This window comes from Cornus florida, unplaced genomic scaffold (assembly GCF_030987335.1).
Source record: "Cornus florida cultivar Cherokee Brave unplaced genomic scaffold, ASM3098733v1 CherokeeBrave_3.0.0_Hap2_Chr01, whole genome shotgun sequence".
NCBI classification, from domain to species: Eukaryota; Viridiplantae; Streptophyta; class Magnoliopsida; order Cornales; family Cornaceae; genus Cornus; species Cornus florida.
This window is the reverse complement of record NW_026775571.1, coordinates 105,693,745-105,708,225: the sequence shown is the minus strand read 5'-3', so window position 1 is coordinate 105,708,225 and position 14,481 is coordinate 105,693,745. Positions and strand designations below refer to the sequence as shown.

The window sequence follows — 14,481 nt, the reverse complement described above, 5'->3', positions numbered from 1 at the left end:
TTAGAGCGCAAACTGTAATGCAATACCATAACTGGTAAATCTGGACCCAATTTCCCATTCTAATAAAGTGCTTATGCTTCATTCCACTTTTACACACCCTCTCATTTATTCAGTAACTTATTACACTTTCTCTCTATTTATATAAGTATTCTTCCCTCAAATTGACAACCAGATCTAATACTTTTAACGATAAAGATTTCCCCTTTAAAATTCTCCACCTAATTATCTTAGATATTTAAATTATAATTTCTATCAAACTTTCTATTCTTCGAGAATCTTATTCAATCAGACCAACTTTTACAAACTCTTCATTTCTAGAATATTACAAATTCTTCATTTATAAAATTTTCCTTTCCTCTTCCGGATATTCTACAATATCCCACACAAATGTAGTATAAAACTCAACCTTATTCATGACGTGAGGATACGAAAATCAAGGTTTATAATGTTACATTTCCTTTTTCGCATATTATATAGGTTAGATTTTTTTTTTTGATAGCTACCATGTAAGTGTATTTTTTAAAAAAAGACCTGTGTTGGTTTTATTAGACCTCCCAAATATATATATATATATATATATATATATATATATATATATATATATATATATAATTCAAGGAAACAACATTTTGCTAATAAATTTTTTTTTCGAAAGGTATTTTGTTGGTAATAATGGTTGAAAGCAGTCTAGGACAAAAGCGGTATCCGCATACGCCACCGGCTTCAATTGTTGCCTTCCGGAGGTGACAAAGCTAAATGTTTTTTTGTCAAAAAAAAAAAAAAAAAAGTAAATAATTCGATAACCCTTATCACTTACACACACATATATCAATTAAATAATTTTGCAAAACAATATGGGGCTACTTAATAATCTAATTTTTAGAACAAACAATAACTTTTCATGAATAAATGTTTTAAAAAGATTTCACTTACACAGAAAGACTCTTAAGCAGTCCAAAACAACACTTTTCAATGGATCAAAACTAAATTAGTCAATTACACTTTATTATTTTATCAGACTTAACCATAGTTAATAATATTAATTTTAATAATCAATTTACCATAGTTAGCTAATACCTTTATTCAATTTATCTCCTTCTTAATCTCTTCCATCTTCTTACAATCTTAACTACTATTGTTATATCCACATCATCACAACCACCATCTTTACCACTACAGTCACAATACAACTACCATATTCATTCTCCAAAATCGAATTTATAATTATGATAAATATGAAGTTGAGTATATATTTATCAAGTTATATAGACACATAGATCAATGAGGAAATTAGGGTTTTATTCAAGAAAAATACTGTATAAACATTATAAAGGTTATAAAAGTCCTAAATATTGATATAATTCATATGAAAAAAAAAAAAAAAACTTACCATTGGCAAGAAATCTAGATCGAACAAAAAATAATCAAAGGAAACCAGTTGTTTTTTTGGTTAAGGAGGGGGAGGGTTGACCTCCAGTCTAACAGTAGCCCATTTTTTTTTACTTTTTTTTGTTAATGAACAATAGTTACTAGGTGGGTAAAAATGTTTATTTACTTCATACACAATTTCCAAATATATAATATACATATATACACTGTTAACAAATACTATTTCTTCTTATTTTCAGCAACTCATTTTAGCAATCCAAATCCCGCCATTTTCTTCTCTCTTTCCTTATTTTCAGCAACTCATTTTAGCAATCCAAATCCCGCCATTTTCTTCTCTCCCAAAATATTAATTTTGATTTATTTCCAAAATATTGTTTGTTGGGAGTCTTTTGTTAATTTTCACAAAAAATATCAATCAGTCCGAATCCCGTTAGTTGCTTAAATTTGCCCAAAGGTTTCAGGGAGAGAGAAAGAGACCGTTTTTACTTATTATCTTCTTCTTCTTTCAAATCTCAATAATTCTCTTTGATTTGTTTCCAAAACGAATCACAAACAAATCACACATCTATTTCTCAATTCTTTTATTTCCATAAATTTCTCATTATTCGTATACTAGGTTATTTTATTTCAAATTAACATAGCAATTTTGGAACAGATCGAGCAACATCTGGACTGACATGATTTTTTTGTTTAATTATTTGTGTATTGCATAACATCCCAACAGTTTGTAATTTAAGTCAGTATAAGTTGTACCTAATATTCCAACATAATCCTACTTAACATCCCAAGCAATAAGTATTTTGTATCCCAAGCAGTACTAACTATATTTCATACTTATGTTGCACGTAAAATCCCAACAAAATTCTACTAAATAGAGTGCGAACCAGTAATGTTTGTGCTCTTTAATCAGATAAGAAAAAACAAACCAAAAATCGAGATTTACAATAACAAAGCTTAGATCTATGGATGATACTCTGGAATTTATGCATAATACTCCAGTGAAATTACATGGGTTTTTGACTCCAGTGAAATTACATTAGTTTTTGGAGTGTGTTTGGGTTTTGAAGTTCAAAAGTTATTGTGAGTCCTTGAAGAGTCCATTAATGATAAATGATGAAGCTTTTAGAGAGAGAAAGAAAAAAGACAACATATTTTGAAAGAAGACATGCATATTTTATATATAATATTTAAATGTGTTTATATATACGGAATACAATAATTAAAGCTTTTATATATGAAATAACCCCAATTAATTTCTTCGGAGCCGTTTCTTTTCTCGTCCCCCCACCCTGGCATAGTGCTTCGTTGTAGTAGGTTTTTCTCGTCCCCCCACCCTGGCATAGTGCTTCGCTGTAGTAGGTTCTTCGGAAGAATCAACTGACTTCTCCAAGGTGGTGAAAATTTAGTTTCTCAAGATTTTTAATTAATTTCACCAATTCTCCTCCACTTATTTGAAAATGGTAAAAATGGATTACTATTTCACTGGAAGTGATTTTCACCACTCATTCGGGGCTCAAGCCTTCATGAAAGTATTTGTGAGTCTGATTAACCTTTCAAAGGGAATTTTTTTTTTTTTTTTGCCTTTCCGTTCTCTCATTTTCAGTTCCCCAGGTTATATCACTATCATTTCTCTATTTCTCCTCCTTGTTTATCTGGAGACAAGTAGAGTTAAAATCATGTCAAACCATCGAGTAAAAACATCAGTCATGATCCATATACCGTAAAACAAAAACACAATTATTATAACTTTGATTTCTAACAACTTTTCCTCTTCTTCCGCATGCCAGGTCTCACTTTGGACGTGCTCGTCTTCTTCAGAGTCACCCATAATCCATTTGCTCCTCTCCAATAGCAACCTTCGTCTATTTTCCCTACCAGTTTTCATCTACCATCTCTTGCCTTATATCAAGTCCTGTACCTCTTCCAGAGCGAGTAAGAAATTTAAAACGACAAACATAAAGAAAATAATTTTAAAGCCGGGCAGTTAAAGTTGATTTGCTTGACCGACAGGTTGTAGGCCAAACAATTCACTCGACCCAAATATCACATATCCAAACATAATAAACAAGTATCTCTTAGAAAGCTTAAGGGCCAAATAGGTGTAAAGTCAGCTCTACATGTTAAATAAATAGACATGATTATGTAGCTCTGATCAGCAGTAACTTATTCAAGAACTGCATCAGATTACGACACCATTTCAGCATTTCAGCTATCTTCTCCAGTTAAGCAAATATAGGCCCTTCATGCACTTCCAGATCACAAACAATCCCCACCTACAAAATGCCAAAAAAATAATCTTCCATACCCATTCACGATTCATTGTAACGGTCATGTTGGGGAGAAGGTATTCGCCATGCCCGGTGCACCGGGCACATGAGATCCGTCTGTGCATAACAAGTGCAGGAACGGACCGCTCTAATGGCCAGGTGCAAGGTGCACAAAGATATATTCTCCATGTTGGGGGAATTCAAAATACTGAAAGTTGTGTCTTGAGTCTTGACTCTATCTACTAACAAAACACGAACTATCTAGCTAGTAGCTGCTAAAAGCTTAAAATTATGAATACGGATCCTCCTCAAAGTCAGAAAAGTCACTGCCACCGGGGAATTGACAATAGTCATCACAATCCATGTCACTGTCACCAGAGAATTGAAGATAGTCATCATAATCAGACAAGAGGTCAATGTCAGATAATCCAAATGGGTCATCACCAAATGATTCATCATCAATGATTTGAGCATTAAATCCATAGTCTTCAGTGGAGTCGTGCGGCAACCGCACATCTTTGATCCTCTCTTTAAGTCTTTTTGCCAAATCCCCTTTCAGAACAACGTTAAAACACTGCCGCAGGTCAAGGAATTCAAGGTGAGAACAACCGTCAAGAATAGCCTGCAGGCCAACATTTGTCATCCTATTTCCGAATAGTTGAAGGTGGCGTAATTCAGGCATGTTTTCTGCAATAACTAGTGCTTCATTGTCACACTCTATTTCTATTGGCAGGCTTCTACACCCTTCATTGTTATATGAAAACGACTTCAGCAAAGGACAACAGCGTCCCACAGTTTCAAAAGCTTCTTTTGACATAGGGCAGAAATACATGTGAAGCTCCTCTAACAATGGTAATCCTTTAGCCGCTTCACTCAAACCCTCACATGAAATGCTATAGCATGACACAAGACGAAGACGTCTGAGCTGACTGGTCCTGTAAAGAGTTTGTATTGCAAAAATAAAATAAAAAATAAGTAACTACATGTCATAATGTGAAGGAACAAGGTGTAAAGAAAACTCAAGATATCTACTAGTGTGTCGCAGCTGCTAATTTGCATCGACAAAAATGAGGATACTTGATACTGAATGAGCTCTATTATGCAGAGAAACAAGCTTGTGCCCAAAATGAACAAAGCATAAACAGGAGTTATTAAGCTTAAATAAATCTCGATTTCATCTTTAAGATCGATCTAAGTTCAAACAACCTAAGCTTGAGTAGAATATAGACTACTGTAGCAATATGACTATACTGAAATCCAAATACAAGTCACATATATGGACACATGGCAGTTCATGATTATTGGCATAAACAAGTTTACCCATCCATAATTCACTGAACAGCCAACCTTTTTCCTTGTTACAATGCACTCGAAGACTAGAAATGAAGTTAAGTGCATGATTTTCAACACATGCACCTTTGTTTTTTTTTTTTTGGTGGTATGTATTTGCAAGATGTATACATATCTATATTATATATATGACAAATTAAGATATGTATTACAAAGTGTGTTCCTAACAGATAAGTGGTGCAATTAATAACATCAAAGATACCAAAACACTCAACAAATTACTCAACATCAGTCATTCTCAAATATCTTGAACAACGGTCACAACCATTACCCACTGCACCCCTTGCCATCTGCTCCCTTGATCATACTGCATCCCCAAATATAACTCAAATAATGAACGTCAGTCAATAAACCTCCACAGAGAGTATCCTTAAAAATCTTAACTGGGTAAACATGTGCAGTAGTCAGTGTTTAAATAGGCTATAGCACTCAGCTTCAGAAGTATCGTCATCATGTCTCATGGCAATTCAAGCCCATATTATAAAATCTTCAACTAATCCTGGGTTGCAAGACTCCTTGGAAATATAAGGTTTTCATAATTTATTATAAAAAAATAAAAGAAAAGAAAGAATTAGGACTCCATTATCAGGTCAAGAATGACAAAAAGAATTGTTTGGGAAAATGAGAATAGTTGCAAACCTGTCTTTGTTAGAAATGAAAATGAGGTTTACAGTTCTAGTGAAGGGATATTAAATAAGGATCTATCACTTTTTAAAATCGTGGATAGGTCCAAGGAGTTTCATTGCAATTTAATTTGAGATTATTAGTAGGTCACATCACACATGTAATGGTAACTATACTTTCTATATTGCTCACTCTTTGAGGCAAACACTTTTTTTGGTCCATTAAGATGCGAAGCAACTTTGGAGTGTGAAATTCAGACGACCAAATTCTGACAGGAGGACTCGAGGGATACATTCAGTCAGATTTTAGCTTACAAAGTCAATATTGTTTATTATATATGTTTTAGGAGTATTGTTTGATTTAGATTTAGGTTCCACTTGATTTTTATCTTAAAAGTTAATACATTTCATTTGCTACATTTTTTTTTTTGATAAGTAATACATTTCAGTGCTACATTACAAATTTTACACAACTATTATTTGAGCAGCCACTGATTAGAGTCTATGGATCCCCTACCAAGCTACATTACCTTTCAAGTTATCAGAGCAGCCACGCATTCAGTGATGAATTTACTTTTGGGGCACATAAAACATGATAAAAATACTATTTTCCCAACTTACAGTGCAACAAGAAAGCAAGCCAAAAAATAGTAGAACAATAACAGAGCAGTAATCAAGATCAAACATGTAAAAGTTCCCTAAAAATTACAACAACGAAAAAATCGGAAACATAAAATACAGACATTAGGTTCATAAAATTGAGGTAATAAATTTGAAGAAGAAGAGAAGGAAAAAAAAAAAAAAAAAATTAAGAAGAGAGAAAAAAGGTTACTGCACATACATCCTACGTGAGTGCAAGTCTGCAAGAAGAAGAAACTTTAAGAGGAGAAAAGAAAAAACAAAAGAAGAGGAAGGGGGATGCAGAATATTTTGAAGGGAATTAAAAAAAATAAAAATAAAAAAATTGAACAAGAAGAAGAATAGCAAAAAGAAAAATGATTTGCATACTTGACATGAATATAAATGCTACTACTAGCAAAATCCAACATAATACAATGACTTTCTTAATTGACATGAAACTTTTTCATCTCTCATAAACCAAATAAAAAACATTAGTCAAGAATTTAATTTAGAATCAATTCCCTATATTACAACTAACCAAACAATTTATGGAAAAAATATAAAGAAAGACTTTGTTGCCGATAGAGAAAATACAAGACATTGAAAATGAAATATCACCATTGCCATTGCCATTGCCATTGCCTGAATTGAACATTTCACTTCTGAAAATTAAACTTACAAGTTTTAACTGCAATTAACCACAAAAGTGTAGAAGCAGAGTATTCAGAATAAAACAAAATAATTCAACAGAAAATCTTAGCAATCAATCATATAACTTCATTTTAGGTCCAAAAAAAAAAGGGTCATGTACGATTAACAATTTAATTTCTTTATGTTATCTTTTTCCATTTCATCATTAATCAAATTTCGGGTGAAGAGAAATCCATAAACAATAACAAACATTTAGTGAAATCAACTAGATACAACTAAACATTAATCAGTAAATACCAACTATTTAACCCAAGTAGAACTCATCATCTACAAAACCCTAGCATAACATAGCAGACATATAAATTCAAGGCCGGTGTTGAACGCCAGAAATCACTAATCAGTAATGTATATATTCAACATTCAAATAAACTAAATAAACATACATTATATTCAATACATATATAAATTCATCTATTAAAACAATTATATATAACACATATACATACATATATATATAAATATATATATATATGAATCTAAAAGACAGAGCGATACCGCTCGGTGATGTACTGAAGGGTCTCATCGGTGCCGAAATACTCGATATTGATATCGACCAACTGTCCACAACTGCGATCGATGGCGTGCATCGCCATCTTCTGGAGATCGTACGGCATGTCCCAGAGATCCCCCAAATTGCGCATGTCGATGGTCCTCCACATCGCAGGGTCTTTGCAGATATTACGCCACGCCATACACACCTTCTGTGCGCTCTCAAGTATCTCTATCGCCCCAAGCTTGTGCAGTATCATCGCCGTCACGTCTTGCGGAAGTTCCAGCCAGTTCCTTGTTTCTGCCGCCGGTGGCTGTGAGGTCGAGGAGGAAGCCATTGATTGCGAGATTTTTCCGAATATGTTTTCAGGATTTTCCGGGAAAGACCCGGGAAGTGAGGAAAATAATTTCAGAGAGTGAAGATGAGAAATGGTGGTTATTAGGGTTTAAAAGGTTGAACGTATTTGTGCGTTCTTGAGGTCAAGGATATATTTGATCGCAGTGTGGTGTGTGGTGTGTTTGTGGTTCGAACTGTACAGTGAAAAGCGGTGTGTTTGGGGGACACGGATGAGGCGTCTTAGGCTAAGCTTGGGCTAAGTTTGGATACACGTGAGAGAAATGAAATGAGAATAATAATCTTTATTCATATTTTGGAATTATGAAAATATTATTTAAACATTATATATATATATATATATATATTTATTTATTTATTTTTATTTTTATTTTGTGAGGACAAAGCATTTAATACCCCTAGTATGCATATAGTTCATGGGTTCTGAAAATCACGTTTATTGGATGAGCAAATGAAAATCTCCCGTCAATTAGTGGTTAATGGATACAAATACTAAAATGTCTTTCTTATAATTAAAAAAAATAAAAATTTAGTTAATGTAAAAGTCCTATTATATCCTTTATTTTTGAGATTTATATACAAAAGAAAAATGCATTTTGGGAATTAAAAAAGGATAATTTTGATATTTATTAAATTTAATCAGTCATATGATAGACACGTGTTTTTTTAACGGAGCATTTTTAACGATAACAGCCGAAGAATCTTCTTTACAACATTTTAAAATTGTTGAGGGAGTTATACACCCAAAGTAAAAGAGAGATGTTATTTGTTCAAAAAGTAAATCTTAAGGGTGTTTTAGATACTTAACCCTTTTTTGAGAGATATGTGGAATAATTATCCCTCCCCCTATCTTTTCCTATCATTTCTTTTCTCCCATTTTAAATAATCCAAACACAATCTACATCAAATATAAGTTTTTTTCTTTTGTCCGTATCCCTTCAAATCTCTCAATCCAAACATACCCTTAAAGACGGATTTTTTTTGGTTAGAGGAAAGTAGGTGGAAATGAAAAAAAATGGAAAATTTATTTAGCATTGAGGCTATGTTTGGTATAATAGAAAACAAAATAAAAGATATCATTAATTTTGAGAAAAAAAAAAAGTAGGAAGGAAAGTGTTAATAGTGTATTATTATGTTTGGTTAATTAATAAATGAAAATAAATGATAGTAATCATATTTAGGAAAGGAAAATAAATGATATTATTTAATGAATTTACTATCGTGCCCTTTTCTATAGGTTTTGTTTTTTTATAAAAATACCAAGAATAAGGACAAAATTGGTATTATAAAAGTTTTATTAAACTTTATAGCCCTTTCTTTTCATTTCCTTCCATTTTTATAAGGATAACAAAATTCAACCATCATTTGCCTATTTTGTATCCCTCCAAATCCCTCTATTTCCTTTTGTTTTCTTTAATGATTTGTACCAAACATAATTTAGCATTTTCCTCCAAAGCTTTCTTGTCTTTTCCTTTCATTTCTCTCCAACCAAACTCACATTTATGCTGCGTTTGGTATGTAAGAATATAATTGAATGCAAATGAGAATGAAAATAGAATGAGGACGGAATAAAATGGTCATTCTTATTCTATTGTTTGGTTGCAAATATGAAACGTATAGAAATGAAATGATAATAACCATTCTAGTATTTGGTTGAACCAATTTAAAATTTAAAATGGAATGAATTTCAAATTGAATTATCCAAATACTCCTTTGTGACAAATATACTAAGTTAACAAAATAAAATTATTCTATAATTTTTTAAAAAGAAATGACAGCTGTGGTAGATGGCGGTGACAATGATGGTGGAGGCAAAAAATGGTAGTGGTGTAGATGGTGGTGTTGGAAGGCGGTTGTGGTAGCGATGGTGGCAGAATGCGACATTGGTGTTGATGGAAGACAATAGCAGTGGTGGTGGAGGAGGTGGAAGCAATGGTGAAAGGCGTGAATGTTGTAGGTGATGATGATGGAAGGCAGTGGCAGTGACAGTGGTGCGGTGATAGTGGAAGGCGGCTAATGTGAGTGGTTTATAATTTGTGGTTTAGCTCAATTTTAATATTTATAAAACCATTACTTCCGCAATAGAATGGGTCGTATAACTAAGGTATCGTTCACAAGAACTATGGCTTGATTAAATTCAAACTCAATAAACAATTGATATAAGATAAGGGTAGAATTGTTCCTAATTAATAACTAAAATAAACTAAGTAAGAATGCAAGTAAAATGAGATAGTAATGAGAAAGAGAATATAATGAGGAGAGACTTAGGGCAGGAAAACCATCTTAACCTTGTAACCGTAGCATTGCCAACAATCTTGGGGAATTCAGAAGTGTATTTATGAATTATGGCTACACGCACACAATTAAGTTCAAGCAATAACCTTTTTTTTTTTTTTTTTTTCCTTAATTGGTGTTCACACACACATGCCTCTACCGAAACTCAAACCCTTGACTTGCCTTTGGAAAGTAGGAGCCTGGTACCGCTAGACCACTGACCTATTGTTAAGTTCAAGCAATAACTCCAATTGACATTAACAAGTATAATCCATCTTAGCTAGACATGCATTGTTTACCTACCTACTAATATAAGTTTGTAGCACAATTCATCTTCACTAGGCATGGAATATCAGGTTGATTACAATCATATACATAAGCATCATTGTATAACTATCATCATCACAGTTACAAAAAGTGAAAATGTTGAGATCAACATACAATAATCAATATCTAAGACAAGACAAAGACTAAAAGAAGATCAATTGTATAATTAAAGCTTAATCAATCTTGGTACAACCAATTCAATTCACAAAATTATACAATCATTACACTAAAAAAATCCCCAAAATTGATAACAAAACTACAATTTGCTTGAAGTCTAGCTAGCTATAGTGGTAGGGTAGATATTTAGTGAAGGATGAATCTCCATCTCTAAGCACAACCAAATAGCATCATATCCAATCTTCAAAGAGAGAACCACATATATATATATATATATATATATATATATATGAGAGAGAGAGAGAGGCCTCCCAATCTTGCCCGCTCTAATATTCTATTTATACCTTGGCTTGTGACCAGGAGATGGGCAGAACACGTCCACAAGGCTCGTCATTTGAGTGCACCTCCAATTGGTCTTCAAAAAGGGATCAAGGTATGAAGTTGCAAAGGTCTCGTACCCGAACTCGATCGATCGAGCTAAGTAATCGATCGATCGAGTGCACTAAATTGTGTACTTTGAGCCTCTTTTGTCTGCTCCTCTTCGCCAAGACTTCTTTCGGCATGTAGAAGTTTTAAAGCACTGGATTAAGCACTGTTTAGCTTTAAACACCTTAAAATCGGAAATAAAACAAATTAGAGCTTAAAAGGTTAAAAAAGATAATATTAAGGTACTAACATATGCAAGAATAATGTTTGAAATGTGAGGAATGAGGATGGTTTGGAAACAAATAGATAATCACATGACAACAAAGGATACTGATTTCGGACATAAAGGTGGGTGAAGGGTTGGTAATGAGAGAGAACTGTCAATTATTGAGGATAGATATATATATATATATATATATATATAGAGAGAGAGAGAGAGAGAAAAGTATATTTAATAACTTACCCAGAAAAAAGAGAGTATATTAATAATTTAGAGTTCGCACTAGTTTAACTCTAATGGTTCAGGAGCTGGATGTATATATATATATACATACAGGCATGTGAAAAATGATTAGGATCATGAATTGAAATATATACCGAAAATGATAAATATTATAATTGATTTTTATCTTAAACGACGCATGTCCTAATTTACATAAAGTGAAAATAGGAACGAGAGCGGAAACGTCAAAGTCTAGAATTTTGATAGTGCGAGGCAAAGAGCGCCAAGAGAGTGTCCATATGTTTACTTATATGTATTTATTTCACTTTTAAAATTATCACTTTAATTTACTAAATATTTTTTTGATAGATTTTTTTAATATAAGAAAATTAAAAATAATAAACATTTATTTATAATTATTTTTATTAATTATATGAAAAAGTTATATATTTTAACTATGTCAATTATATCACAAGTTCAGCCAAAAAAAAAATGGTTATATCACAATTATTAAAAGTTAGCTTAGTTTTTAGTGTATTGGGCTTGCTTTTTATTACTCAATAATGACGGGAGATGATATACTCTCATACTCTAGCGCACCACTCTTACATTTAAATAATTGAAATGACAAAAATAATACGAAACATTTCTTCATCAGGAACCATGCGCTCACATCTCTCCTTTCCCCCCTCCTTTTCTCCACGATACTCTTATGCTCAAGGGTGGAGCCAGCATGTGCTAGGGAGGCAGCTGCCCCCTGCCTGCTTATCCACTAGATTTTTTTTTTTTTTTACATAAATTTGTAGAAATTAATAAAATGTCCCTCTTAATATTAATAAAATAGTCTTTCTGTTCCTGAATTCACTAAATTTTATTTTATTTTATACATATAATTAGTAAATATTTATAAAATACCTTCATAAAATTTATAAATTATCCCCCATAAAATTATCTATTTCTAAAAACGTCTTTAATTCTTTATTTATTTATTATTATTATTTTCTTACTCTTCAAATTTCTTTTTGTTATTTTCAAAAACTTTTGCATTCTCTTTCTACAATTAAAATATATTTTGCTCCTTCAAAATTCTCTCATATTTTTTTTTCTTTTTATTTCATTTTCTTCTTAAAAATTTCCTTTTTTTTTTTTTTTTTTGCACTTATGCATAATTTATGTGTAATAAATTTATTTTATTTTTCTTATTCATTTTTTATTCACTTATTCTACTATACTGTTGTTATACTATTATATTTTTGACTTGTCTAGGAAAAAATTATTTTGTCACTGTTAATATGACCCTGAACCAAATTCCTAACTTTGCCCCTGTTTATGCTCCTTTTTTTTTTTTTTTTTTTTTTTGCATGAAAATTTTTGTTAACGGATGATACTTTTTGTTGAATTATTTCCTTTCTTGTTGAATTCGTGTAAATCAAGTCTTGTGAATTTTTTTTCATATTGTAATATATCTACATGTATAAAAATAAAACAATTATTGATTTTCTTCTCAATTGAGGAAGAAATCACCAAAATTGTCTGTCTTCTTCACATTTCCCCTCTCTTTTTTCTCCACGATACTCTTACGCTCCTTTTTATTTTATTTTTTCACATGAAATTTTTTGTTAACATATGATGCTTCTGCATCCAAATATGCTATATATTCTTGTCTGTCTACTGTCGTTGTGCCCAATACAAACAATGTGACATGGCGAGAAAAAGAACATAAATATTCATACGTACATATGTAATCCTCTAGCTAGTTAGGTCCATGCTCTGTATTACGGTGGTGAAGGAAAGAAGTCTGGGCCAATTGTTATATTCTGCGCGCTACTGAACCTATTGACTGCAACAATCATAATAAACATACTTACCACCTAAGGATAATTCGCATAATTTTCCCGGAGTATATAGTACGTTCAACAGATCTAATGATTCATAAACCATTTCTCTTTCCAAAAGATGATGGAATAAGCACAAAAATTAATAATTTTAAGAGTTAAACGCCAAAAACTTCTCTGAACTATTGGGGTTTTGCAAGAAACTCCCCTGAATTACAAAAAAACTCTCCTAAACTATTATTTTGTTGCAATTCACCCCATCAGGTCACCGGAAAAGGCAAAAGACAATTTCGCCCTTCGTATTAAATGGCACAGTTTCAAATATTGTCACTTGAAGTTGCTTACTTGTAAAGTGAATTTTAAGGGCAATAAAAATTCTACAACGCACCCTCAAGAGATAAGGTTGACTAAATGATGTGGCCCTTTGTAATCTGAAAACCACTTAAAGTTTGACACGTCATCAAGCTCTGCAAATCCCTCTCGCAACCATTAAAACCCTACCCATGAAACCATAGCGATTTCTCTTGTTGCAAAGTCGGGAAACCTCTTACCTAATTAGTTGAGTCTTACCTTAATTAGTTGAGTTTACAAAAGCAAACCTCTTACCATAATTAGTTGAGTTTACAAAGGGGGCAATTTAACCTGTTAATAGTTGAGAATCACAGAGAATCGAATCAATTTGGGAATTCTTTTCATCGCAGAAAACTCTAAAATTAGGGTTGAACCCTATGCAATCCAGTCAGGTTGTGTCTCAGCAGGTGGTTCAAAATCCACAAGCACTGGACATAGCGATGATGATGACGAATAACGAAGGCGATTTGGTTCGCCGAAACAAGCAATTGGGTCTGATTTGAACCATTAATTCGGTGATGAGTGAAAGGGAGGTGTGTTGCCGGCTGAGTTATGATTCCGATGAGGAGTGTGAGAGTATCGATGGAGAGGAATGGTGAGGATTTTGTTTGGATTTCAATTCCCGTGTTTCATATTCAACTATTTCTCCCGCAAATGTTTCCTCTGGATATCTTCAATTCTCCAGACAAGCACGCACACACACACACACATATATATAGACACACACATAGGAGGGAGGGAGAGAGCTGTTGCTTACGCTGCCGTAGTTAAAGCGGCAAAATCTTGCGGTTGGGTTTGATGAAGAAGATAAACAGTGTTTGTAATGATAAGGCTGTGTTTGGGTGTAATGTTCATAATAAGGGGTAATACAGTCTTTTAAACTCATAAGGGCATTATGGCCATT

The 14,481-nt window shown here is 32.6% G+C and overlaps 1 protein-coding gene across 1 annotated transcript; it reads right to left on the bottom strand.

The window, feature by feature from the left end:
- Nucleotides 1-3,345: 3,345 nt before the first annotated feature.
- Nucleotides 3,346-8,007, bottom strand: LOC132311886 (F-box protein SKIP19-like). The gene is made up of 2 exons (XM_059810035.1): nt 7,457-8,007; nt 3,346-4,591 (listed from the first exon to the last, which is right to left on the bottom strand). The coding sequence occupies exons 1-2, from the start codon at nt 7,786-7,788 to the stop codon at nt 3,946-3,948; spliced, it is 978 nt and encodes a 325-aa protein (XP_059666018.1). The 5' UTR covers nt 7,789-8,007; the 3' UTR covers nt 3,346-3,945.
- Nucleotides 8,008-14,481: the final 6,474 nt, after the last annotated feature.

What these genes read in the sequence shown, in the direction of transcription:
- LOC132311886 (XM_059810035.1), bottom strand. Translation starts at nt 7,788, where the DNA reads ATGGCTTCCTCCTCGACCTCACAGCCACCGGCGGCAGAAACAAGGAAC. An exon ending in CTTCAGTACATCACCGAGCG is followed by an intron (nt 4,592 to 7,456) that starts GTATCGCTCTGT and finishes AACTCTTTACAG; the next exon opens with GACCAGTCAGCTCAGACGTC.